Source organism: Osmia bicornis, chromosome 6 (assembly GCF_907164935.1).
Source record: "Osmia bicornis bicornis chromosome 6, iOsmBic2.1, whole genome shotgun sequence".
In the NCBI taxonomy this organism is placed as follows: domain Eukaryota; kingdom Metazoa; phylum Arthropoda; class Insecta; order Hymenoptera; family Megachilidae; genus Osmia; species Osmia bicornis.
Window position 1 is genome coordinate 7423738 of NC_060221.1, and position 26698 is coordinate 7450435.

The 26698-nt window shown below is 46.0% G+C and overlaps 1 protein-coding gene and 1 long non-coding RNA gene across 2 annotated transcripts in view; one reads left to right on the forward strand and one right to left on the reverse strand.

The window, feature by feature from the left end:
• Positions 1–2255: 2255 nt before the first annotated feature.
• LOC114871965 (zinc finger protein ZIC 4-like) lies at positions 2256–26493 on the reverse strand. Its single transcript, XM_029178626.2, has 3 exons — positions 24919–26493; positions 5154–5323; positions 2256–3981 (listed from the first exon to the last, which is right to left on the reverse strand). Exons 1-3 carry the CDS (start codon positions 25868–25870, stop codon positions 3658–3660), a joined length of 1446 nt encoding a protein of 481 aa, XP_029034459.1. The 5' UTR covers positions 25871–26493; the 3' UTR covers positions 2256–3657.
• Positions 20341–26698, forward strand: part of LOC123987865 — a 90803-nt gene continuing 84445 nt past the window's right edge. Inside the window, exon 1 of the long non-coding RNA XR_006829506.1 lies at positions 20341–20462. This is a non-coding gene — a long non-coding RNA (uncharacterized LOC123987865). The remainder of the gene's footprint in view (positions 20463–26698) is intronic.

Sequence of the window (26698 nt, forward strand, 5' to 3'; positions counted from 1 at the left end):
ATTATCTTGCGTAATTGCGGTGTTTTTCGCGCGTTAGATGTTGCACGTGCAGCCTGAGCGAGGCGAAAGGGGTAGGTACCGGCACGCGACACGCGTGCAATCGTGCAAGCGTATAACGCCGTGGACTATGCGCGGGTCCGTAGCGTGCACGTTTCTTTATAAAGTCACGAACCGCGAACGCATCAGCTCTACTCTCCAGTGTTTCGTGACCGTCCGGCATTAATTATGTGTCGTGCCCTTTAATACGAATCCCGGCTTTATGAGTTGCTGAAAAAAAAGAGACTAGAAAGGCGAAGACAAAAGGAGGTCCCCGTGTCGACGGAATTATTTTTTCGCGTCCGGCCACCGGGACCATGGAATCTACCGCCACCTTCTCCTTCTTCTTCTTCTTCTTCTACCCTTAGCCTCTTCTTCTGTCACTATTTCTCTGCTTGTCTTCTGTTTCGCATGGGAGCGATATTTATTCGGCGTTCTCTGACGAGGGTCCAGCTGTTTCTCGTCCGTCCGTGATTTCTGTGAAACGACGAGAGTTTGATTGCGGCCAGCTCCTCTCCTCTCCGCTCGGCTTGACTGATTGGACGGTGCCGAGCTCGGACGTCGAGTCACGCTTGCGAAAAATGTTTGCCGGGCTAACCTGGACCCCGTCGATTCGCCCCGGATAGCGTAACGATTAGCGATGGGATCCGAGTGTATTGCAAGTAGCATCGAATCTGGTTGAATAGTTTCGAATACGTACTTATCTTAAAGAAATCAGAAATGGTACTCTCCAAATAGGCTTCTTTTGCTTTGCTTTTGGTGTTGGAAAGAAATCGCATTAGCTGTTCACCAAATGTCAGACGCATCGGTAGACGAAGACGAAGACGAAGAGGTGGGCCGAAAAAAGGTAGGAAAATCCATCGATCAAACGAGGCGATGCAAAGACACCCGAGAGATATCTACGCGTTCTTTTATCCGACGAGATCTCGTCCATGGGTCGTGTCATCTCAATCGTTCTCCAGCTCGAAAAATTCCCTTCGGCTCGGTGTGTTCAGCTAATAAAATCATCTGCATCCGGGCCAGAAATTATCTGACGAATTCATCTGCTTATCGAGCAATAAAATGGCCCAGGCATCCTCCACGATATCCCGATCCTATCTCCTCCACCTTTAACTCTTTTACCTCTTCGTCTGGTGTAGGTGCCTAGACGCATCGTGGCGCCATGCCAAGTCGAACACGCTATCCTCTATGAATACACACACGCGTATACGAGCTACTCCTTCTCTTTCTTGCTCGATTTTTTAGTATTTTTTTATTTTTCGACCCGGTCAATACGCGCCGCGCCGCGCCGCAACGGTGCGTTCCGCGTTCGAACGTCGCGTCGGGGGCCAGTTCTTAATAAGGACCCTCCCTGCGATATTTATAATCCCGCGGGGAAACTGTTTTTATAATCTTGCCTAGGAATCTCGGAGCCTTCGCGATCGTACGTGTGTTCCTTACGTTTTTCGAATTCTTCTTCTTTATTCGCGACGATTAATTAAACATCGAAGTAATTAAACGATCAAATATTTGGGCTAACGATTTTCATCGATTACGTACTTTTTATTCTGATCACATTTGCTGGTTAACTCGGATTAATTGACTAATTTATTCGCGAGCTCGGAAATGATCTCGCGTCGCAAGTTTCGAGCAGTAAAAATTCTCCGGTAAAGGCAGCAGGTATAGACAACGCGGTAGAAGGAACGTTAATTTCTTCGCGTTAAAGTTATTATTTATTGATACGACGTAATCTCGGAACGGAGATCAAGGTGGATGCTTAGTCGGTCGATATTCACCCGAAACTTGCGAGCCAAGCGGATTCCTCCGACCATTTTATTATCTCGATCGTTCATAAATTTCGTTACAATACAAGTATAAAGTATCCACCGCCTCCGCGATACGAAAAAGGTCGTCCTGGGTCCAGGTGGGTCCTTCCCGTGTAGCATTGTCATCGTTCGGGCGACTTTTCAATAATCAATTATATGACTCTACAATCGCATATTTATGAATTTCTCTGTGAGAAGAAGAAGAAAACTGCGAGGATTTTAAAGCATTTGAAAATTTATCCTCATGAATTTCTATAAGGATCCTTGCTAATTATATCAGAGGTTGATTATCACCTTTTTCGGAAATATTTTTTTTTTTTTTTAACAAATGTAGGGATAATAGAAATGAATTATTTATAAACAATCTTCTAATATATCGCATCATCAATATATTTTAGATCTTTGCAAAACAAATATAATATGATACAGGTATGGTCGATGATCGAGAGCGCTCTCTCCTCCGCCAACCTAAGCATATACACAACGAAAAATAATAATTATTACAAATAATGTTAGAATCGCTTAGTCGCGGCCTAGCTCTTTATATTTACAGGATATCACACATAATAAAAATCCTAGTACATATTTTACAACATGTAACACACCTCGTCTCGCTGTCTCCGCTTACTCTTCTTCGCTTCTCGTTCGACGACTAACTTATAACGATATTATTTACAATCGACGCCTTTTATTCTCGTTACATTGTTTATTTTCAAGCACGCCTACGCTAATTTCTTGTTTTCTCTCTTCGTTTTTTTTTTTTTTTATTTAGCTCAATTAGGCTCGGGTTCACGAGAAACACTAACGATTGGTCGTGCTTCGAAGGAACGATTACAAGCCAGGACTCGTAGAAGCGTTGTCTCGCTTAGAGAATTGATAATCCGAGAGGCACGAACTCGGCGAGAGTCACGTGAATCCGGATCCGATGAATTGTTTGCTTCGTTTTCATTCGTAACGCTACGAAACAAATCGTCGGGACACGATTTTTCGTGCCCGACCACGCGTCAGATCTTCGCCTATATTCTTCAGCGTCCACGTTGATTTACGTTAATAGTATTTACAGTCCTCGCACCTCGCCGCTCGGATAGAGGTAACTTTCTTTTTGGTTCGCGATAGACCGAACTATCGTTATTTATTTTACATCTATCGTAGAAGTCGCTTGCTAAACATTAGATACAGCTCTTCCCTTTACGGACTTAACAACAATCACCATCGCGAATCCAGAGAAAATAAATACTAACGATAGTTGAGTTCGTTCGAAACTTTGGTCGCGATTATACAGTATCCCATCCCTCTATCATGGACACCCCCGTTTGACACTTACTTTCTCAAGAAAATATTGAGAAGGACAAAATATCCTTATTCAAAGCATTCGGAAATCTTAACAAGTCTTCGCGTCGAATATACCGAAACCACGATTAATAATCAAGATCGCAGAAGAGAGAAGAAAATTGAAACTTGTATAAAACATTGGGTGCCCATAATGAACTTCCGGGGTACTGTACCTTCGTCGATGGTAAACTAGAAGATTCGTCCGACTGATAGCTCGAGAGTCGTCCAAGGTTTCATTCAAGTAGAATCAAGAATTCCACGTATCATTTCACCGTTATCCAATGAAACGAGGCACTGTCACAATCTCGAAAAATCACCAATGTCTCCCAATTCCTCGGAACGTTCCTTCGACCCGTTTCTTCGTCCGGAGTTATCGTCGGATTGTCCAGGTTCATCCACCGCAAGTTCGAACGTGAAACACTTGCACGTCGAAGTAAGATCGATCTGCCGAAAGGTTAGCCGTTCGCTCGATTCGAGACATGAACTAGTAGGCAGTCGCTTGGTGATGCATCAGCGGGTTGAAATGGTGCGGGCCAAGGTGATGGGGTGGCGGAGGTCCTGGCAGAGGACTGTGCTGAGGACCAACGGTTGGCGGCTGACAGACGTACCATTCCGTCAATTCCGGGCCTCTGGTCGAAGGATGACTCGACGGTGGGTTGGTCGTGGTGGTTGTCGGGACAACCGGAGGCGGCTGAGGAGACTCGGTGTGCCCGGTCACGGACAAGCTACCCCCGCTGCTGCTGCTCTCTTCACCCTCGCTCTCGTAGCCCCCTCCTATCTTGCCCTCGCCCAGGGTCATGCCGTGCACCTGGAACAAGAGGCGGAGCCTAACGTTAGATACTTGCGGGAAATTTACTAGGCCTGCTGCTTATATGCCTGTCCCCCTCCGGAGGGGTAGAAACGGTTAAACAAGTCGTAAGGGTAGCGCATCTTCGGAACACCCTTACCAGAGTCTAGTTTGAACAAAAGTGATTGGTATGGTATATTTGCAAGCTTGAAACGAAGATGACCCAGAGACGAAAGAGAAACGCGGCTAGTTGTATTTGATCGTCGTAACTTATCGCTTCGAAGATCAACGAGAATCGTGAGCAAAAAGAATTTGGGTGAACCGAAGAAACCGGGATCAGGGAGACGGGAGATGAAGGCTCGAAAGTTTCCCCTTTTCCTTCTCTTTCGTTCTCTCGCTCTTTCTCTAGCACCCAGTCCTTCTTCGTTCATAATTCAGTGAGCAAATCTCGACGACTGCCTTCCGCGAATCACGGCCGGCGAAAAGCGTGGAGAAACGAAAGGCTCTCGTTCCTATCCGAGGAACCTATCGCGCACGTATCTCGGCAGTTGCCTTTTCGACGGTTCTACCTCCCTTGCCGTCTCTCTATTTTTCTGTGCCACAGATAATTTCCTATTAAGATTCCGTGGCCGTTCGTGCATGAACTTTGCGCCCGGATAGACGGCAGCCTCTCTTTTCATAGACGTTTTCTTTTTGCCTCGCCTCGTGTCCACTAACGTTTGCCTAGCGTGAAACGATACACCTTGATACGTTCTCGGTTTTATTCCAACAATCGTATGCAACGATCCGCGATCGCGAGAAAATGCGAGGAACAAGGCAATTTACTGGTTCGTTATGTAAATTCGGACGAAAGAGAGTCGAGTTTCTAAGTATAAATAGGCTGACACTAGAGTAATGAATTTCAGTTCTTAACATTTAAGTCGGTAGCAGTATGTTAATTTTGTGGATAATACAGCAAAAGGAAATTGGAAAGCACTTTACGATTTGAGAAGCTAAGAAATTCTTACTTTCGAAAGTAAAGTCACTCGATGGGTTCTTTATTAGTTTGAGAAGAAATTTTTTCAACTTAGACAAAAGTGTCTCTACATTTTCATTGTAAATTGCTAGGGGAAACGAAAGATGAAAACGTAGACATATAACTGTACCGATGTCGGAGCAAATCGCGGTCGAAATGTCATAGATTGCACACGTACCTTCATATGCTTGCGCAACGAGCTAGGATGGGTGTAGGACTTGTCGCAGCCGGAAACTCGACAATTGTAAGGCTTGTCGGACGTGTGGACGTGACTGTGCTTCTTGCGATCGCTGCTGTTCGCGAACCGCCTCTCGCAGCCGGAGTATTCGCACTTGAACGGTTTCTCTCCTGGAAAAAGAAGACGGGAATTAATGACTTTGTAATTGAGCCTGTGAACTCTGTTCGCGCGTGTCGGGAGGCGATAATTGAAAGCCGGTTCGTAGCCACCAGAAACGATCGTTCATCGGTTGATCGTTATTACTGCACGCAGATGATCTTCTTTTCGAAAACGCAAATACCTACGTTGCAATACAATTTTTACACCTGTTCCTGTATAAAATATCACGCGAAACGAAGTATTATCCGAGGAATGGCGTCGGGGTTGCACGAAAAGAAGAGGAAAAGTATTTTCTTCAGGGCAAAGAGGAAAAGCTCGCGGGCAATGGCGGTGTATGGTAGCGGGTCGAAAGCGATTACGTCGTATCGCGAAGCGTTTCATCATGATTTCGCGGATATCTTGATGAGCAACGGTGGAACATTCTCCGGCTCCTCTTCGGCCTGGGGCGAGAAGCAGAGCGATATCGAGAGATAAGCTCCCCTGCACACGAATGGCCGCCGTCGTCGGGGCGCAACGAAGACCGTGTGGCGTGACTCTCTTATTTATTTCCACCGGAAGTTGACTGGAATATATTTTACCGTCGGCTCACACCAGCTCTCCTACCCCTCGCCCATGGACTCCCTTTTCCGGGACTTCCTCCTGCCGCTCTATCCGAGAGAAGCGTGGAGACGCGCGAACAGGAAGCGCAAACTTGGCGGATTTTTTATGGGGAAAATGGTGGCCAACTTCGTCCTCCCTCGTGCGTCGTTCAGACGCTGTACGAAATAGGGAAAAGGGAAAATGTTTCAATCTGAGATTCCCTTTAGTAAAACGTAAAAACCAGGAACCACGTATTCTTTTTTTATCTGATCTCTTTATTTCTTTTTATATCCAACATTTTATTCCACAATACAAATCCGTCCATTGTTACGCGAAAGCTAGGGTGATTCTACGTTTTCTTCCTCTTTTTCTTTCTCTTTTTTTTTCTAAATCATTTGCAATTTAGAAGCTCGTTAGTAAAGCGTATTTTTTCATGCAGAGAAGGGTTGGTCAGGGTAATAAACGCGATAGGTGGTATCGCGTGGAAAGTCGACAGCGGCTCGACTAGGAAACGGCAAAGAAGCGTGGTAAGTTTTCGCGCACCGCGTCGCGTCGGCCGGCGTCGTTATTCATCTCACGTGTGAAAAGCGCGATAACATTGCCATGTACCAGTGACGTATCACCGCGACACAGATTATATTTAAATCGCTCGGACGTGGAGTGCGGGTACTTATGGCAGCACCGTCATAAGGAGCCGTCTTAAATATTTATGAAGCTGGAAAGATAGCGGGTACGCGCACGGCTGGTGTCGCCGCCTTATCTGACGTTTCACATGACTATGCTTCAACTTCCCTCTCGGCTCGCCACCACCGTCGCGATTTCACTGTTTCATTTGCGATTTGCCACAGACACGCGTGCTCGGCGTACCGCAATCACCGACCGTATCGAGAAAGTTTCATTTATAACACCTTCGAGAGATTAGACCGGACGGTTCGCGCGAAACTTTGGTCTAATTTAAACCGCCACCATTTGTCATCTTTGAATCAATTTCTACTTGCTAGCTATGACTTTTCACATTTCAAACGTGTTGCTGTTTCGGTTGTCTTGCCAACGTATAATAAAATACAATTAATCGACGAGACGATCAAAACACGAACAGATTATTTAAATATTTTCAACATGACCATCGTAATAATTTAAATCGACAAATCACAGTGTTTCTATAAATTAAAAAGCAATAATCCGCGCGTTTGTTGGACCAACCGAAGAATCTTTGATTCAGATGTTGCACGTGTCGCGAGGACCGATCGTCTGATTCCATTCGATTCAAGTTGAATCGTTCGGGTCTCCACCTACCGATTCGCACCTCCTCGAGGAACCCCTCTGTAACCAATCGAAACGAGGGTTCCGTCGAGGTGGCAACGGAACGACAGGACGCGACGCCTGGTTATCCCATGGCTGGTACAAAAGGACAGAGATGGAAACGTTCTAACCGGAGTGTTGTTGCTCTCTCGCGGTCCTTCCAAAAACGGGACGATTAATAACTTTTCAAATCTGTCCCCGGCAGGGCTGCGAGCCCGCCGGGACGGCTTCGGTAGCGAGCACGTTGGCAAATAAATAGCAGATAAATAAAAGCTCGCGTCTCTCCTACGTCGTGCATTCTGTCGTGAGCGCAGGGTTGCGTGTGCAGATGGCAACAATATGCCGTGAAATATTGCCCCCGTTGGTCGTGTGCTCGCTCGTACACGCGTGTGCGTGCCTCGTCCAATGAGAAGAGTCTTCGGGGATACACGCGCGATATACCGTGGATGCTTGTCTACCTTTACCTGTGTAAGCGACAGGATTCTTCTTCGAAGGGAGAGGACTGGATGCTCGCATGGAAGTGTACGGGCATGCTCGAACATTTCTACGTAAATCCTCATTGTGCGACGGCTGCGACGGAGTAAAGACTCGTCTTCTCACACTTCGTACAGGGACCGTCGCAAATGTTTATCGTCGTAAATAATTAGATGAGAAGTTTCGAATTCTTCGAACGTTTAGGTTCAATTAATCATTCAATTACTAATAGATAACATTTCGATTATTATTTATATATTTATTACTAAATGGGATTAACCCTTTGGTACAAAATTTTTAACAGAAATAATTTGAGAATTATATTCATCGTTTACTCCATAATCGGTCCGCCTACTAAATTGATACAAAGTTATCAAACGTAGACACAGGGTTACAGAGAAAGCATTCGAAGCTCATTGTAGTGGAAGGAAGAGAAACTTGAACGCACACGGATAAAGGGACGCAAACACGTACACACAAACTCGAGATTCATGGTGCAGCGGGTTATAGAGTAGAGTGGTGCAGGCAAAAAGGGAGCCTCCCGAAAGAGCAGTTCCCGAAGGGCAGTGTAGGCACGGTGTTATGACTTTCAGAATGGGGAGGCACAATGGCCCAGATCCGCGTCGGATAAAATAGTTATTATAATCGTTTTGGCTACGGCCTGGGATCGAACACAGAGACGCGTGTGCATTTCCTACGTGTATCGAGATTCACGATTCACCTTAATCTAGATCATACCTTCTCGATAATTAATACGACGACGAATGAATCAGAAAAATAACGATAAGGAAAGTAAGGAATCCTTTGTTTCGAAAAATTTCAATTAAAAATTAATTTTTATTAAAAAAATGATTTTCTAACAATAAGAAAACAGTATCGTCGATTCAGTTTCGTCCTTCATCGCGTATAATACAGAGCCCAGGAAGATTTATGACCGATACACTTCCGTCTTGGCTAGGTCTCGAGCACAGAGGCTTTCGTCGGCAAGGTTCGCACCTTGAAGAAGGCCGGTGTATAAAGGCAATCTAGAATTCCATCTTTCCTTGAATGCTTCTTAGTAGGAGACTCATTGAACTGCAGTTTTCGGAAAATCTCCGGAGTGATATATGGGCGTACACCATTGTTCCGTTTTCAAGCTATCCTCTCTTCTTCCATCGAAGGATAATGGATGATTTTTCGCGACCATTATGCCCGACGAGGACACCAGGTCCTAGACCATCGTACATTGTTGCGAAGCGTAGCAGAAAACCACCCCTCCGTGCTCATTGAAAACCTGACCAACCTCTCTCTTCAACCTTCGCCACCGACCCCTCTATTATCGAAACGTTCTCGTGTGGATAATTTTCTTGTTATACGTTCGGCATTAGTGAAAACCGAGAAATCATCCTCGTGCCGGTTACTCGTCTCCGATTCTTTGCGTCGATAAGATCCGAAAAGTCGACGAGAGATCGATCTTGCCACGGATTAGGACCGGTGAGATATTGGATCTAGATAAGACACGGGGAGGTAACGCGTTTTGTAAATTGATTGCAGCGACCTCTACGTCCTTCGTCTTCTTCTTCTTCTTCTTTTTCTTCCTTGCTCGCTTGCTTTCTTCTACCTTCCGGCTGCAACGACGCTGATTTTTGTCCTCGTGGCAAAAGTCGAGATCGAAGCAGAGATAGAGAGAGGGAAAGAGAGTGTAGATCGGACGATCGCGCGAGCACCGGCGCGCTTATGATCGATGAGCTTTCCGTGGCGGGATAAAAGCGGGATCGAAACGTGAACGTCGCGATTTAATGAAAGCTGCACGAGAACCTTCCGACTGGAATTAGAATCGGCCAGTCGACCGGCCAGATCGTGAACGGATAATCATCATCCCCCAACCCGAAAATGGAAGTGTCTGGTACGCGCGATTCATTGCGTCACGACTCTTAATGTTTCGCCAGACCGGCTTTACGCCGCATTTGCATCCGACGAACCTTCGCGTTCTCTTTGTTCTTCAACGCGTGTCACCTTCTGCAATTTTTCAAATTGATCTAGTAAAGATGATGGGAAATGCGATTGGAAATCGAATCGGGCAACAAAGAATCTTGCCTTCGACTCCATTTCGCGAAAATCATCTTTCACCTTATCCCGACAAGATCTAAGGCTGGTGTTTCGATTGTCTAGCAGAGGTTCCTGGTGCAATGTATCATGACGAGGTGTTCCGTGTCTCGAAAATACGATACTATGGAATCGGTGCGCGCGGTGAAAGAGAATAGGAGAGAACGGGCAAACACTCGAATTACCACCGAAAAGAAACATCTGCCGATGGCGCTCTCCCTTTCAAAGCCAACATGGCGGAATGATCGGCGCATCAACCGGTAGTTACGTTTACCCACGGATTTGCGGTTCTTTTTTTTCACCCGCCTCGTGCTTTTTCCCCCTCGGGCCCTCGACTTTCCTTCCTCGTTTGCCGATTCACAACGGCGGAAGCGTTTCCAAGCCAAGGATGCTCCATCCTTGATTCTTCGCCCTTTGCCAGGCACCGTAAAGCCTATTATTTTGTCTATTTTAAATTCTTCATTGTCGTTTTCTAAATTCTGTACTATTTTCTACGATATCCGACGAGTCCGGTTTCCAGGGGCTCGGTGGTCCTGTTCCGAAAAATCGCCAAGGAATCTTGATTTCTGAAAAATTCGGTAGCCCAGTGTCCTGCACGTAGGTGCAGTTTAGAGTCGTATATCCTTGCCCGTTATCTGAGTCGGGATGCTACCGTTGCTCTCTCACACGCTCGAAGGAATTCTCTCTCTTTCTCTCGCGCCGGTTTACACGACGTTTATACGTGTTTATGTAAACTCAGGCCACGTAGCACACGTGTTGCTGCCGCTGCGGTTGCTGCTGTCGCTGGCAACTAATCTTTCCTTCCAAACCGGCCATCTTCTTCTATCCCGTTTCCTCCGTTCGTAGCCCCGTGTTCGTCTCTCTAGCTGGGAGTCAGATCAAACTGGGAGATTTTCAGAAACTGCCGGCATAAAAGATAGGGGCGCCATGGGCCACGGTATGCCGCTGCCCATCTAAAGTTACCAGGGTCGGTGGTGCACGCCTAGGACCACACGTTGATTCACTCGCGTGAAAACAGACGAATTTTCGGATTTCAGCGTTCGTGCAACCTTGCCAGAAACTCGATCACACGGAAATTGATACTTGGATAGGAATTTTCAGGTAGGAAGCGGGTGGAACGACTGGTGAACGATGGATCGTGATGCAGGAAGAAGGTGGTTCCTTATTTCTGGACAAAGTATTTTCCTCGCTACTACTGTACGGCCCTGGGTTAGAAGGGAGGCTCCTCCCCCTGGTATGCAAACCGCGCGTTATTTATTCGTGGAAGGTGGCATTTTTTTGGACACTGACCCGCGCGTATATAGTTGTCACGGCGTCGCGTATCTTTGCACCGATCTACCATAATTGAATATCTTCGCTGGAAGGGTAGGCTCTTGTTCACGGTAGAGCGATACCTTGAAACAGACACCGAGGGGCATCCTTTCGATTGGCTGCTCGTCGATTCCCTCTGATTTCTGATGATTTTTCTTAGGGAATCTTATATATCATTTATACCATAACACGTAGGTATTTGATTAGAAATTAATCGATTAAATTCGGGGTGCTTGAAATTTGTTAATTATCTATGCGATTTAAGATCAGGTCTACGTATTATGGTACATCCTGTAGCCTGAAAGTCGAACGTTCCCGTATGGTAATCCAGACCTTGGTTCCTCTGTGTCGGATGGATTCATCTGACCGTAGATCCGATGGTAAACGGTTAGCAAGCGGCTCGAACGCCAATATCGAAGAAGCGTGTAGCCCTCGACACGCAGGTACGCAAACAACGAGCAACACGCTCGAGGGCTCTCGACGGTACGCATTGAGGAGCAAAGTAGGTGCGCGCCCTTATCCCCCTATTCAACAGAGAGCCACTGAAAGTCTCGTCAACTTTTGCACGGGCCACGAAGAAAACAGCAAACAGATTTGCTCGAGGCTCGCTTCTCCTTCCTCTCCCTTTAAAGGGAAACGAAAGAGGGCTGGCGAGCCGGTGAACTTTGCCCGCTTTGTTGCATCTTTGTGCACCGGTGCTAAACGCCAGCAGAGCCAGCGGCCAAGCAAGGAAATAAAGGGAGACGATTAGGTAGGAACGACACAGACGAAGACAGAACGCTTGTTAGAACCTCTATTGTCGAGGATCGAAGAGTTTTTCCGAAAAAAGAACTTTTCCCGTTCTCGATTCGAGCCGGCGAAAAGCTTGCACGCCGATCGAGAAACTTTTCACCGAGGCTGAACAGAGAGAGGGAGGAATTCTGGTGAAAAGAAAACGTCGGCAGATTAGCATTTCAGGTTTTGAGAACCGGAACGAATTGTGTTTCGAGTGCCGCTGTACGCGTACACGGCTACTTAGGTCCACTTCTGTCGCTCTTAACCCTCGACAGCCATCGCTTTAGCCACCCCTCGTGTCGCTTTGTACTTGCAACTTTTCTATCACCGATTTCTTTCAGCGTCCTTCTGTCCGCGTTCTTCTCTCTTCTATAATTCACAGTATACGAAGAGCAGAAAAACGCGAATCTTGTTGAAAACAGTTATTTTCCGTCGACCTCGAGAAAGATCCTTCTCCCCGTGACCATGAAGCAAGCACACGCGCGAAAAAGTTACCCATCGAGGTCGAATCTCTTCGGAAAACTTTCGATTCGTCTCTTCCCTTTTGCGGCAAGTATCTTTCGTGGCGTCGAGCAGGATTCGTTGATTTACGAACGGCAGGGATTAACCGAGGGAAAGATTTTCTAAAATGTTCCGCTATCAGAAACAATGGCATCAATCGTGGAACGCCGAATTAAACGCACTTTAGTCATGGTTAATTTGGTTAGCCGACGTTTAGTCATTAATAGATGCTGGCGCAAGATCGATCGGTATTTATTGACTGTCGATGATTCGACGTTTTTTCGCGCCGACACATCGTCGACGGCGAGTTTCGTCTACGTTTGTGTAGCCCCCTTTATCCCTTCTGTTTGTCTGAAGCTACATGTATGTCCGTTTCGTTTGCGGGACGAACGTTCGGAACGTTTCGAACGTTGACGTGGCACTCTGGCCCGGTACTGGAACGAGCTGTGTGGGCCAGTTTTAGGCTTATTAATGAACAGAGCCGAGGCTGCTCTAGCGATTAGACACAGGGCGTGGTGGAAAGATTGCTAAATCAGATCGCGTTCCAAAGCGTTGCAGCCTGCAGCTGTATTATCGTACAGTCATTAACCGGCTATTGTTCGACACTCTTGCATCGTTGATCGATTGTTTCGAGTTATTCGTTTTTTAATTAAGACGTAGACGTACAATCAGCGCTGAGAATTTCAAGCCCCTATAGAAACGTTCGATCGTAATAAGAAACATGTAATTGAGTAGTAATTAAATTGACAAACACTGATTGAAGTGTCAATTACACGATATAGAAACGACTTACTAGAAGAGATCGTGAAACTGATCTCATTGTGGTGAGTTAATAATAACAAATGACTGGAAGTATTACAATTAGAAATCATTGATCATAAAATGCAATATTATTAAGTATTAAGCGGAATCTTCCATCGCTTGTTCAGCACCCAATTTCAGATTCAACCTTTCAACCCCCCTAGAAATGTAACCAGTAACCAAGTCGCAAGTTGCGAACGCAATCTCAGGCGGCGTTTGTTCAACGAATCGCGTAGCTCGTGCCTCGACCTCGCTAAGGGTGAGAGACACGGAAGGGTCGTCGTACGGAGAGGGCGAGGGGTCCAATCGGTGAACGAAGAGGGAAAGATCGGACCGATGGGGATCGTCGGCGTAGTGGGAGAGAACATAATGTTTCCCACAGAGCGAGGAGTTGTATATTTTACGATATGGCGAGCAATTTGACATCTCGCGCGAGGCATAATTCACGCCCGTGTGCAGGCCGTGCGTGGCCTGGCCCTCGCCACCCTCCTACGTCCGCTTCTGATAGGACCAGCATCGCATACGCGCGCGAACCGCACACCTACACGGGAACGATCGCGAGGAACACGCGAGCAACCGCGTGAAGGATAGGCCCGTGCACGCGTGCACACGCATCGGACAGGTACGCGCGCGTCCGAGCGCATCGAAACCATTAGAGGCTGAGACCGTTCGTAAATATAACGCGGACACGAGCCAAGTCCGCTCTTTCTCGATTCGATTCGATTCGATTCGATTCGATTCGACTCGTTCCTCGCCGCGACCCTTTTCGCCCACTTTTCATCTTTTTCACGGGAACGAGACGCGTCCCAGGTCTCCGCCAGCGGAAAGAGGCGTTTTCGATTTCTCCACGGCTCGTTCAGCCTTGTCTTCCGAGACCGGCTTAATTGATTGTTAATTATTTAGGAAGAATCCCGTACGCTGCTCGTAAATGAGAATCCGTTTGTGTAGTATCTATCTATTTGGATTCTTTCTGTCTATTCCATCCTTCCCTTTTTCCGATGATATCACAGTTAGATTTTTGGTAATAAATCGTGAGATAGGAATTCGAGACTGTTTTCTTCTTATGAAATTCTTTCATATATTCAATATGTTGAACGTAGAAATGAATTTGTACAAAATTTCTGTGCCATTCGTGGCCTTTTCTTTTATATAAATTCCTCTTTTTATTCCAATACAATTTCGACTCGTTGCAAAAAAGAAAGTTGCTCATCACTGTTCTAAATGATTGACAAATGGTTATAGAAATACCTCGACGTAGTTTTTCTGATACCCAGTGTATTCGTCACGGTTGTTGATTCGAGGCGACAAGAAATCGATAGGAAGAAGCTGCGCGTTCTACCAAATAATTCTATTACATTAGACCTAATCTGTTATAACTGTTTTCCTTCGATCAAAGAAAGCTCGCACGCGGAAGCTTCACCTGAATCTCGTCAACGGACTTTCCATTCGCTTTTTATCCTTGATACTCCGTTGGCGTGCTCGGGCATCGTTTCACGCTGGAATTTTATTTATCGAGAATTTTCGTTATTCGACGCTGAATGTTCTCTCGAAACGTTTTTGCCCTCTCGCCTCCTGGAGATTAATGCATCGCGTTTCGATGTCCATGTCAGATCGTTGTCGTTCGACGGCTGCACCGAGAGCAAGAATTGCAAGAATGCTCGAACAAAGAGTCACGGGGATATTGTCATCGTTTTGCAAGTGTAAACACTAATCTGTAGTCGTTAACTTAATTACCATTTTATCGAATTGGCAAGTACAAACGTTAAGCTTCGTTTCTATAAGACTTTGTAAAGAGAACGATTCGAATCTCGTTTCATTCTCGTAGGACGAAATTAGCGGTGTAAAAGCTTTCTAGTTTCTTTCACGCTTCCCCCCGTGAATTTCACGGACGATGCTGGTCGGATCGCGGATCTGAACGTGTGTTTCGCGTTTCACCTGCGCGTTTTGTTGCCGCGCAGCGCATCCTAATTAGCCGCGAACAATACGCAATCTACGGCATCTATACGTGGCACCGAGTGATCCTTGCGCTTTGCTAACAACCCATTCTACCGGCTGCACCGCAACAGGCAATAAATTCACGTAATCGGGCGCACCGCTAACGCGCGCCGCGATTTTAACACGTGTACAAACTCGCTCGATCGTTATCTACCGCGGTTTCCACCGTGGAAACCGCTTCCACCGCGGAATCAGCTGAACATTTTTCCGAGATCGATCACCTACCCACGTTTCCGCGTACGAGATTTCTATTCAAACTTGCGCAACCTTTAATATTAATAAATATTTTATTAACCGAGATAAAAAGAAAGCAAAGTTTCTTAATTAATACTGAGTCATTAGGTTCCTCGTAGAAATCCTTTTGAAAAGGGTGCGCAGCTTACACCCGGAAGCCTCGCGCGATCCAAATTAGAGGAATCCGGGCCGTGGCGACCCAGAAGTTACGCAATCTATTAACCCTCGACCGTATCAGAGTTTCGAAAATTACAAGGTGCCATCACCGGTTCTGATGATTTTTCGGTTCGAGGGCGCATTTGGCATCGGGTTACGAAATTATAATACGATCTGACCTCGACTTGGAACGGGACCAGTATAATATTCCTACGGTTTTTGAGGGAGACCCTTCAGGTCAGTCCTCGAGGATCCCACGAGACAGAGGGAATGTTTCTTCGATTAAAAAGATTACATAAGCCCGAGGAGGTTGCAAAGATCTTTTCGCGTAATTAATCGAACTCGTAATTCCTTGGACGACAAATTATTCTCCCGGTGTCGACTACTTACATAATTGATTCAGCCCCTGGTAATAACTCGCAGCCGTTCCGCGATCTAGATAAGCGTGTTCTTTACGGACTAGATATGTGACATTCTCCGCGTGCCTCCGCTCGGTATTCCCAGTATTCTAGCCGTTTCGAACCCTTAAGAAACTATTTCTGTTCTCGTGGATACTCGTTCGAGTATCGATCGCGATAACGCGTAGGCGTTCGATATAGTTTGCGGAATTTGCCGGTGAAAGTTCGAAATTGTTATTTCCAAGAGTTTCGATACCGATGGTGTTGATATCGAACGAGCCGACATCTCGATCGAACACAATACACACGAGGTAAACACGGGATCTCACGATCGTCAAGTGTGCCGAACGAACGATCGTCGAGAGGTTAGTAGACGCGAGATCGTCTCTGCGTGTGCACGCACTAACGACCTATGTAAATGTTCTATCCGTTATCCTCGTCGCTTATCATTTTATCCTCGTCCGATTGCACGCGGAGGGAAGGAGGGAAATAAGGGAGCGAGAGGCGAAATCGAAGGGAGTTGGAGGATGGAAAAAGAGAGGAGAGAAGAGAGGGTCCAGCATTCCAGAGCCCGGTCTCGACCCGCGACCCTCGCCCCCTAAATCATCCACCGCAGCTAGGCCGCAATTCCGTTTTGTTTTCTCCGCTCTTCTCCTCCTTCCTTCTTTTTTTCTCCCTCTATTTTGTATTTTTCTGTTCTTCTTCATTTTCTTTTTTTTCCATTTATTTCTCCCCCTTTTTCGACCTTTCCTACCAGACCACGGAGACAACCACTCGACCCTTTCTTCTTCTTCTTCTTCTTCTTCTTCTTCTTCTTCTTCTTCTTCTTCTTCGTTGTCGTATTCTTTTACTTGCGCGCGTCTCCGGACGAAGTTTGACGGTAAGGAACTGTGGGAAAACGTTCTGACACAGTTCGCGTTCACCTTTGACTCCGATGATAAGTAACACGAGGGCGTCGATCTTGATGAATAGACACTTTTAATCGATGGATGTTATTCGACGATGTAACAGAATATCAGATTTATCGCGGTACGTCTGAATTGAATTAACTAGTTCGATATCATCGATGCTGTTGTAACACTTGTTATATGGTCGATAGTTACAAGAAAGTAGAGTTGGAAATACATGCACGCGTCAAGGTTCGTGTAATTAACTAGATAACCAATTAGCCGTGTGAGGTCTATTTATAACATGTCCTCCACTATGTATTATCTACGTTAACTAGACTTTGAATTATTTTACAAACATCGAAGCCGTTTATTTTATTTCATCGGACATCTATCCGAGCTTCGTATAAATCATCTTTCATCTCATCGACGTTTCCATATCAGCAGTACAAATTTCACTCACAGAATCGGATCTATACATGCTGAATAATAACTGAAACCTTCGTGTACGACGAAGAATGATGACAGAGATACCATATGGAAACATTGTATATAAATACATGTTTCTCTTCCTTGATTATTGACAACATTTATGATAATAGGTGTTTCCTTAATTGGTATTCTGATAATCACGAAACTACCAGAGTTTGAAATATTATTTCAAATGGCTAGCATAAAATTTGTCTAAGTCTCAAATGCACCCACGTTCTGAACGCTATACCAAGTCCCGTTCTAAACTCAGGGCACAAAACGAGACTCCGATTTCGGGGGTTTCGAGGTAGCAGCGGAGAGTCGAAAAAAATTCCCAAAAACCACGGATGCGTTTCTCGTGTTCCCTCGGTGTCGTAAACGATACGCCTATTCTTTCTCACCCCTAGGCGAGCGATAGTTTGAGAGTTGTCGCGCGAACAGGAACGCGATGATCATCCGGATATCTGGTGTCCCCGGCTATTGAGGAACCCGCGAAAGAAGCGCGCGTTCCGCATGCTTCGTCCTCTCCTTCCTTTACCGAAGGCAAGTGGAACACACGGTTACCGAGTTGTCCCCGAGCGACTCCCGGTGCTCCGTGGCCATTTAAACGGCACAAAAGTATAGTGTTACGGACACTCGATATTTTCTCGATGATCGTCATTGTGCCGCGGTCGTCTTTAGCGCCCGGCCATACGCATTATTCCAACGGGCTACCGTACCACCGGTGGCAACCATCCACCCAACGAATGATTTACCCCGTCTTCGGTTACCCGCTCCTCTCATTGTTCCCTCCTCCTGAAGAGAGGCCAGTCAACCTCTCCTGAGAAACTCTTTCCTCGGATACTAACTATTGCTTTGTTATTTCGTGGTTGAGATTGATTTTCATTTGACACGATTTCCCTTTGACTATTGGATTATTAATTGTTCCAAAATGTGAACTGGCCTTTTATAAAAAATTATTGAAAAAAGCAAATAAAACATGGCACATCTTAAAGAAAAATTCTAGTTGAATCTCCAATGATTTTAACCCTTTGAGTTGAAAATTTTCCATTTTTCTCTTATTATTATTTCAAAATATAATTCCACTTCTCTTTGGATACACCGTAACAATTACGTGTCTGTTCGTTTCTGGAAAAGACTCATGCCGGAAACTGAGTGTTATTCTATCGGTCGACCACACGGCCAGGATCGGTTACAATTTCCCCGGAAAGTGGATTAAATCGGGCCGCGAGGGCAAAGCGTAATCCGTTATCACGCGAGTTTTCTCGGTTGGCTGACGTAAATGCGTAGGTGCAGCGTGGAAACAACAAAGATCGAGGAACTAAGAGGAGTGGGAAAAAGAAATCAAACATTTCTGGTTATCCTCCGTCTGATGGGCCGTTCGACAAGAAAATAACTCCAACTTCCCTTCTCGTTCGGAGATGAACTTTTTCTTCTTTATCGTTCGGGCTGGCAAGAGAGCGGATTACGATCGTACCACTGCCGAAAATACTAGTAAACGCTGCTGAGTGACCGTGTGTTATTCTATTTGCGAAAAGGATCCACCATTCTCGTGGAAGTCTGTTCGACCATCGGTCGATTCCGATATTTTTCCACGACTGTTTAAGAAACCGAGGAATTTGCTTTTTCGCGCGCGTGCCGAAAAAATATCCACTCGACCTCAATTCAAAATAACGATCCAGACGAGCGATCGGTTACAAATATTTTCCTAGCCAGACTAGCTTCTGCTCGAAAATCTGTCGACACTCGTTCCGGGGTTTAAATGGATTTCAAAGGGTTTGCTTCCTTTTGATTCTCTCGAAAGATTGATTGCTAACGTTTACTGTTACGACAGTTGGACTTTCATATGGGGTTTCGCGCTTTCAAATCCGAAGGGTGTTTCGACAAGGAGTAACTGATTTGAATTTACCACCATCTCTGAAAATTGCGATGAAATTCACGTATTTGTAAGGATCATAAGTAGACAAGTTTAAGTGGATTCAAAAGTGAATTTAATTAACGACCAACGCGTTGTGGAATATTTACAACTGGTAGCGACTCGTAAGAGCAGAAAAGCATCGACGGTGATAATTTTGAAAGCGAAAGAAAACGTTGATGGCCGAAGAATAAAGACCGGGGAGCTGAATGAACGTCTGGTGGAACGGTGAACGTGACAAACAGGTTTCTCATTAACGTTACAGCTTGACGAGAAGCCTTCGAAAGCGCGCGTCGCTAATTGTAAACTAACGCGACACGCGGCTACCAGCCTCGGGAATCCGTGGTAACCGGAAACGGTCGGGGGTAATTCGATGGAAAACGATGAGCGCCCATCGACGTTATTAGTCTTTTCATTGTTCACCCATCCACAGCTACCGCAACGTTTAAGCGTTTGGCGAGCGTTATTAGAGCGAGCTTAATGAAAGCTACGATTAAAAATAAGATCACTTAAAATATTAAAGTAAAAAATATTTAAAGCGTGAAAATCCCAAGGGATCGTTATTTGTTCCCCTGACACATTTCCCTGGTACGAGTTAAAAATACAAATGCAACATTTCCTACGTTTTTTTATATTTAATACCTGAAAGATGCTGGCAGCGTGAAACATCGGAGAAGAAATTTTCTGTGGGTGGATCAATCGATAATTGTATAGGGAGGATAGCGCGTGGCCTCGTTATTTTTTCAGCTGACTGAGCAGCGGAAAGGGTGCGGTTAATTAACCAGTTCTGTGTTTTCATGGAAGCCAATCAATCGTGGTGGTGTATGGAAAATTAGGAAATAACGCAACGTAGATTCCGCGAGCGTCGTCGTTTAAGAGCGTCGCGTCGCGTTGTTCGGCCGTCGCTTGTCCATTAAATTTGACGCGAGCTTTCGAACGATAGGGCTGGGTCAATCGCGACGTATCAATTAAATTTGGAAGCTTGAAAAGCTCTTCTCTGTAGCAAGAATACCTTCGAGTGCAAAGGGTTAAACGTATCAATACTCGCTTCCGTGTACGAAGGATCGAGTTCATTAATGCCAAGTGGAACGTGATCTTGATTCTTTTGCTTTTACTTTCGCAGGATGATTAAAGTGGAGCGAGTTCTTTCCGATGGATATCAGCTGATCCAACTATATCGACTAACACGATCGTCTGGAGAGTAATCAAGCCATCATCGCGATGTTGCACACTGAAATCACTGGGATTATATGAAAGGAAACTTAAGGTAAGTGTTAAATTATAATAAAGGTATAGTTTATAATTAATTACCTACTCAAATTTTATACATGGAAAAAGTAGTATGTACAGAAATATTATCTAAATTGTAAAATATTTAGACTTCATTGAATTCATACACTTTAAAGAAGTTTCATATGTTTCTGAAGTCGTCCTTTCGAAGTTGCACACTGAGAAATAGAGTCGTGAAGTTGAAACCGCGAACGAGATCATCGACAGGTTGAAGGTGTGTAATTCGCCGAGCTGACCATATGGTCGGGAATGGCAAAGACTTGGGACGGTTACGATGTTCTGAAAGAGTGCCAGCGGCTACGAGCTCCGCTCTGCCCACTCTTGTAGCAGCTTCAAATCAGTTTCAAATAATATACGCGAGCCGGCCCTCGAGGGCCTCGCGGTACAGCAAACCGTAGATTTCCAAGCATGAATCCTCCTTTAATGACCCTTCGAACTATCAATGCCTGGCTACCGTACCGGATGAACTTCTCTTTACAAATTCTCCATTTAAACGACGATCCGCTGTTTCATTTCTTTTCTGCGTTGATCATTGCAAGATTTATAACTTGGAATATATGTAGGAATAATGATATATTTTATTTTTTTGCAACCATTGATATTGAATTGAAATCGATCCACGTTTTCGCAACAAACAACAGCTCTAAAGAAAGCATTTCCGGCATGCTGTATCTCTCGTTTCACGTTTCTCGTTCCGCTCTGTCAAAGATGAGAGAGCGAACGGTGTCGTGGCGATCGATGAAGGTGTAGGCGGTCGAATGACAAAGGCCCCCGGTATAAACAGGAACCTGAAGGGTGGTTTTTTATTGGTGGTTGCTTTTCGAGGTGCAGGCGCGCGAACCACTGTCTCCGTGCTTATCGACCCATGGGCTTATCCTCGAGCTTTTCCATGACGTTTCCCGCGGTGACAATTCATATCTAGTTTCTTTTCACTTTCTTCCAATAGTCTTGTGAAAAAGTTGTTTCACTTTCAATGAAATAATAGTTACTCAAGGAGTTAATTAGCATTCGACTGGTTCGTTAAATAACTATATTTTGCTCTTATTAATTCTGTTGAATAAATTAAGGTTCCCATTTTATTTATAGAACGTAACCTAGTGCACTTTATGAATATTAAAAGTGAAAATACTCGACATTTTTCAAACTTATTTATTAGCTTGTGACATTAGAATTCAGAGTAAAACCTTAGATTGTATTCAATTTTCCTTTTGATCGTTCGTTTGAATTAATTTCCCGGTCTCAAATACTTCATAAATATTCATATCGTAATTACCATAAAATCACGATCATTCTCGTCTAGAAAACAACTCGGAGTCTAACAGTTCGATGTAGATCCACATTTTACATAGTTGAATCAGGAAACACGATCGAAACGATCGAGACTGTCTCCGGTATACATCGAATCGTTTCGAAATCATGCTACTTAATTTTGTTAAAAATTAAAAGCGTTCGATTATCGATCACCGTCGTCGTTCTGAAGCGCAAGAATCGATTCTCAAGTGCTCGCTTCGCCGTCGCTTCGAGCGCGTTTCATCTCCGAATCGGACTTGCCGATCGTATCGGGAAGCGCGCGTTCGATCGATCTTTCGATCTGAAATATTTCAACGACTCGTCGTTGCGATAATCTCAGCGCACTCTTTCCTCTTCTTCTTCCGTCTTGTCATCGCTCGAAAATTGTTTTCACCGCGGAAACCTTCAGGCTTGGAAGGCATTGAAATTCAACTATCAAAAACCCCTAACTTCGCGCTTAGAATCCGGAGCTTTTATTTTTGAAAATTAAAAATTTTCATTTGTACAAAATTTTGTTAATCAATTGCCAATGGCTGATTTATAGCCGATGGTAAGGAAAGTTTTCAATCGTTCGGTTTCGTCATCGTGGAAGCCATTTACTCGCGCGACCCCTTTTTCTCGCCGCTTCTCGACACGCTCGCCCCTACTTAACGCTTATTCCACGACAACCCCCGTCCGTCGTCGACTCATCCCGTATCATCCCCTTATTCTACGCGTCTCTTCTAACCCTCCGTAAATCCTGACCAATGGCACACAAGCCAGGGGGAAACCATTGTCGATCCGACCAATCGTCGCCGTTCGTACCGTGCACATGCGAGATCGTCTCCGATGTGTTACAACGCTATTCTCTCTTTTTTTTTTCTTCTCCTCCCTTGTCTGTTCCGAGCCTCATCCTTCTTGCTCCGACGCATCGAGAGGAGAGGGGCGTCTCTTTATAATGCATATCAATTTATGCCTAATGGCTAACACCGTTCTACCGGGTCGCATCTGCGGATTAACGGGAACGTTTCTTATCCCTCATGGTCTTTAACGCACCCCCGTACGATCATTGTACCGTTTATGATGGGGAAATCGAGGATGTTTCAAGCAGTTGATTGTCAATGATTTAGCGGTGTTCGAAGCAGACTGCGTCTGTGATAGTTTAATTATTTCTATTCTCTTCTTAAGAAAATTTCTGCTTTCCATGATTATTTATTGGACAAACACTTCAGGTATTTATAATATGTCAGAACACGCGTGTCAGATGCGAATAACTCGGAAAGATCGATGAAACGTGGCGTTTGTCCAGGAAGTTTGTTACGTAACACCGGTGAATTCGCGCGAGCCAAAATATTTGTCCGAGTATTCGCGATAAAAACAAAGAATTCCGGTCGAATCGCTATTGTCCGTCGCGGTAGAAGGATGAAAGAGTTGTAGGGGAGTGGCAATAAAGGGGCATCGTGAACGTACACGCGCGTGAACGGGGAACGAACGTAGACAAAGCGTGAAGCGGTGCGTGGAGCGTTTTTTGAAAATGCCAATTTATTCCGAAAGGGGTTGCAAGAGGGCCTAGCTCGTTCACCGACACGCAGTTAAATGAATTTTAATTGATTTCTCTCCCTTCGAAGCCTACCTCGACGCCTCTGCTATCAAACGAAATTTCCTGAGACTTTGCCTTTCAATACACTAATCAATGATAAACATATTTATTAATAACGCTTGGAAAAATGACAAGGTTTTATCAGTGATTAATGCAAAGGAAACTGGAGTTTGTCTAATCAACGAGGGAAAGAAAGAATCGTTTCTTATTTCCAAAGGAAAACAGAATTTCATCGCGCGATGCGTTGTCCCTGATACAAGGGGTGTTTGATGATGCGCGCGTTGCATCCGTGGGACCGGAAGCACCGTGGAATCCGGCTGCAGCGTTTAAACACACGATCAACAGGGATATAATACCGGGTTTCCGAGCTTCTTAATTGAATTCTCACTCGGCGAGATTGCATAGATCATTACTACCCGTGAAGCATGATTTTCTTCTAGGAAATTTCACGCTTGCAATACGGTAAGCGAAGAACCAAAACCTTCCAAAATATTATGTAAATTTTTACTATTTTCTGGATGAAAAATTGCCAGGAATATTATTTAGAGCAGACTGACAAATAAATAAATATCCTTGGTACGTTGCTAAAGCTAGTGCAAGCGTGGAACGATGGACCAGCGACAGATGTAGACATTAATCAATTTATGCGTCCCTACCGTTTTACCAGACGATTCTAAACCCTGCGAAATTCTGCGCGATACAGTTGGAAACGAGGAGAGAAATTGAAGAAGTAACGAGCCACGTTTCTCCCCGCGGCGGACAATAAAACTACAAGGTGAAATTAGTAGTGACTGTCCGAAAAGGAATCTCGGTAACAGTAACCGGGTCGAGGGATCTGGCTGGGTTGGACGACTGGCGTCTATCCGTCGGGACCCGACCAATGAGACGGCTCGTTCGTTCATGTGGAAGCATGTAAATACATTGTCCACGAGGACGCGGGCATAAAACGGCACGATATATGGCCCGGTAATTTCTTAATTGCGCCCCGAAAAATTCTTGTCATCGTAAACAGCCGGTTGATTATATTGAAACGACTCGAGGCGCCGGGGGCGTTTCGTGGATAAAACGAGCTGGACCAAAACCAGAAAGGACACGGACCAACAGCGGGGAAGAGGGGAAAAAGGGAAAAAAAAGGCGACGGTAACTGCCCACCCCGCGTTTATTTATGCATCTCTAGCAACCCTTAGCTCGCTGGAAATCGGACGATTTCGCTGAAGATTATTGCTTTTCTTTGTTCGCCCCCTCTCCTACGGTATAGACGAGCATTCTTGAATCAAACGATCGGTCTTCCTGGTTTAATGGTCAAATTTCTGGTCCGTAACTACTTCGAGAACGTTTCGACCAGATTTCTCTGGACATTAAAGCTGCGTCGTTCGTGGAAACGAGCGTAGCTGATTTAGATCAACCGGTGACAGAGTTCGAGATGGGAATTCGAGATGGGTCGTGACACAGTTGTTCGAGAGAAGTTATCGCGAGATAACGAATAATTTCAAGTCCGGATATCTCACCCCTAAAATTCTAAGGGTGTTTCATAAAAATAGCGATTAACAAGGTTTCTACTCACCGGTATGCGTTCTCTTGTGGATCTTGAGGTTCTCGGATCTGGCGAAAACTTTGCCGCATCCAGGGAACGGACAAGGGAAGGGTTTCTCGCCGGTGTGCACCCTTATGTGATTGACGAGCTTGTACTTGGCCTTGAAGGCCCTGCCGTTACGCGCACATCCCTGCCAGAAGCACGCGTGCGTCGTGCACTCGGGCCCGCCCACGTGTTCGACCGTGAGGTGCGTCACGATATCGTGGAGGGAGTTGAAGAGTTTGCCGCACAGCTTCCTTCCGGGTCCCGGCGCGTCCTGATCAACCCACATGCAGGACATCTCTTGACGTTGACCGCCGGGTACACCGGCGGTGCCGCCACCGCCGCTTCCGTTGCTCCTCATGTACCTTAAGAAAGCACCGTGAGGATGATGGCTCGGGTGACTGACGGCCGGGTGTTGTTGATGATGAATCGACGCAGGGGTCAGGTGCGGTGCGCCCAAGTACTGGTGATGCGGGGGCAGCCTCGAGTCCTGCGGATAGTGTCCGGGATAGTGACTGGCCGCGAGGGGATGTTGGCTCGGATGATGAGGAAATTGTTGCATGGTCGCGGCGGTCCCGTCGTGATGCAACGGAGTAAATAGTCCTAGACCGCTTTCGGGGGTGGTCGGATTCGCGGTCGCGTTGAACTCGTGCTCTCTGCGTAGCAGGAAGTCGCGAGCCGCGTAACCGGGGTGATGGCTCATATGGTGACCCATGTGCGGCGCCATGTGGGAAGCCGGATGGGGATGATGAGGCGGATAGCCCTGGGGATGAAAGTGATGATGCTGCTGTGACGGAGCTTCGCCCGGCGCGGGTTGCACACCAGCCCCCGTGTCCGTGGATCCTCCCGTGGCTCCACCACCGCCCGGCGACAGTTTGATGCCCAGATTGGCCAGGTGGTGAGGGTGCGAGGACACGCCGTCCAGGAAAGCGTTCATCATCGTGATCGACGGGAGGTTATCGGTTAAATGTTTATCAGTTGAGAATCTGAGACGGGTTCATGTCTCGCTGAAGAGCTACATGAGAGCTGTCTTCTCGCTCTCGTTCGAATTTTCTTTCTAATTATCGTTCACTGAGCTATCCACTGGAAAGAGTACACTGAGTCTATGCTGATACACTCGAGTTCACTGTTCCGTTGTTCGCGATCCTTGCACAGTTCATCTGTTCGTACGATTTCCTTGATCGACGACACTCGATAGATCCACTTTGTTCGAGAAACGACTATCGTTGCTCCGAATGATCGTTACACGCGCGTTCGCGCTCCGAAACTCAGACAACACTCGACGAATCCGATAGTCTGTTCGCGTTTGAAACAATACCCTGGGTGTCCCCTAGGACGTTTCTTCCCCCCGGTTTCACCCTTCTGACTGTCTATCGCGTGTGTAGCTGAAAAGCACCTACGGTTCGATGTCTTAGCCACTTTGACGATGACGCTAACGCTGAACGCTGACGCTGACGATGACGAGCACGACTCGCGTCAACGTTTCCAACGCACCGAACAGGGAGGGTGAAACATCCGTGGTGTTCCTTGCTGCGTTCACAGCGGGACTGAGAGTCAGCACTGGGCTCCCGCCGAGGAGCAACTCGGCCGATTTCGGCGTTTACGAACCTGCCCTCTCTCTTTGTCCCGTCCATCCCTTCTTCCCTCTCTCTCGCTCTTAGTTACTCCCCTCCTGTCGTCACCACGACCTTCTCTCTTCTCTCTCTCGCACTTCAACATCTGGAACGACCGCTCGGCTAACCTCGTGCGTCCTCGGCCGACTCGTTAG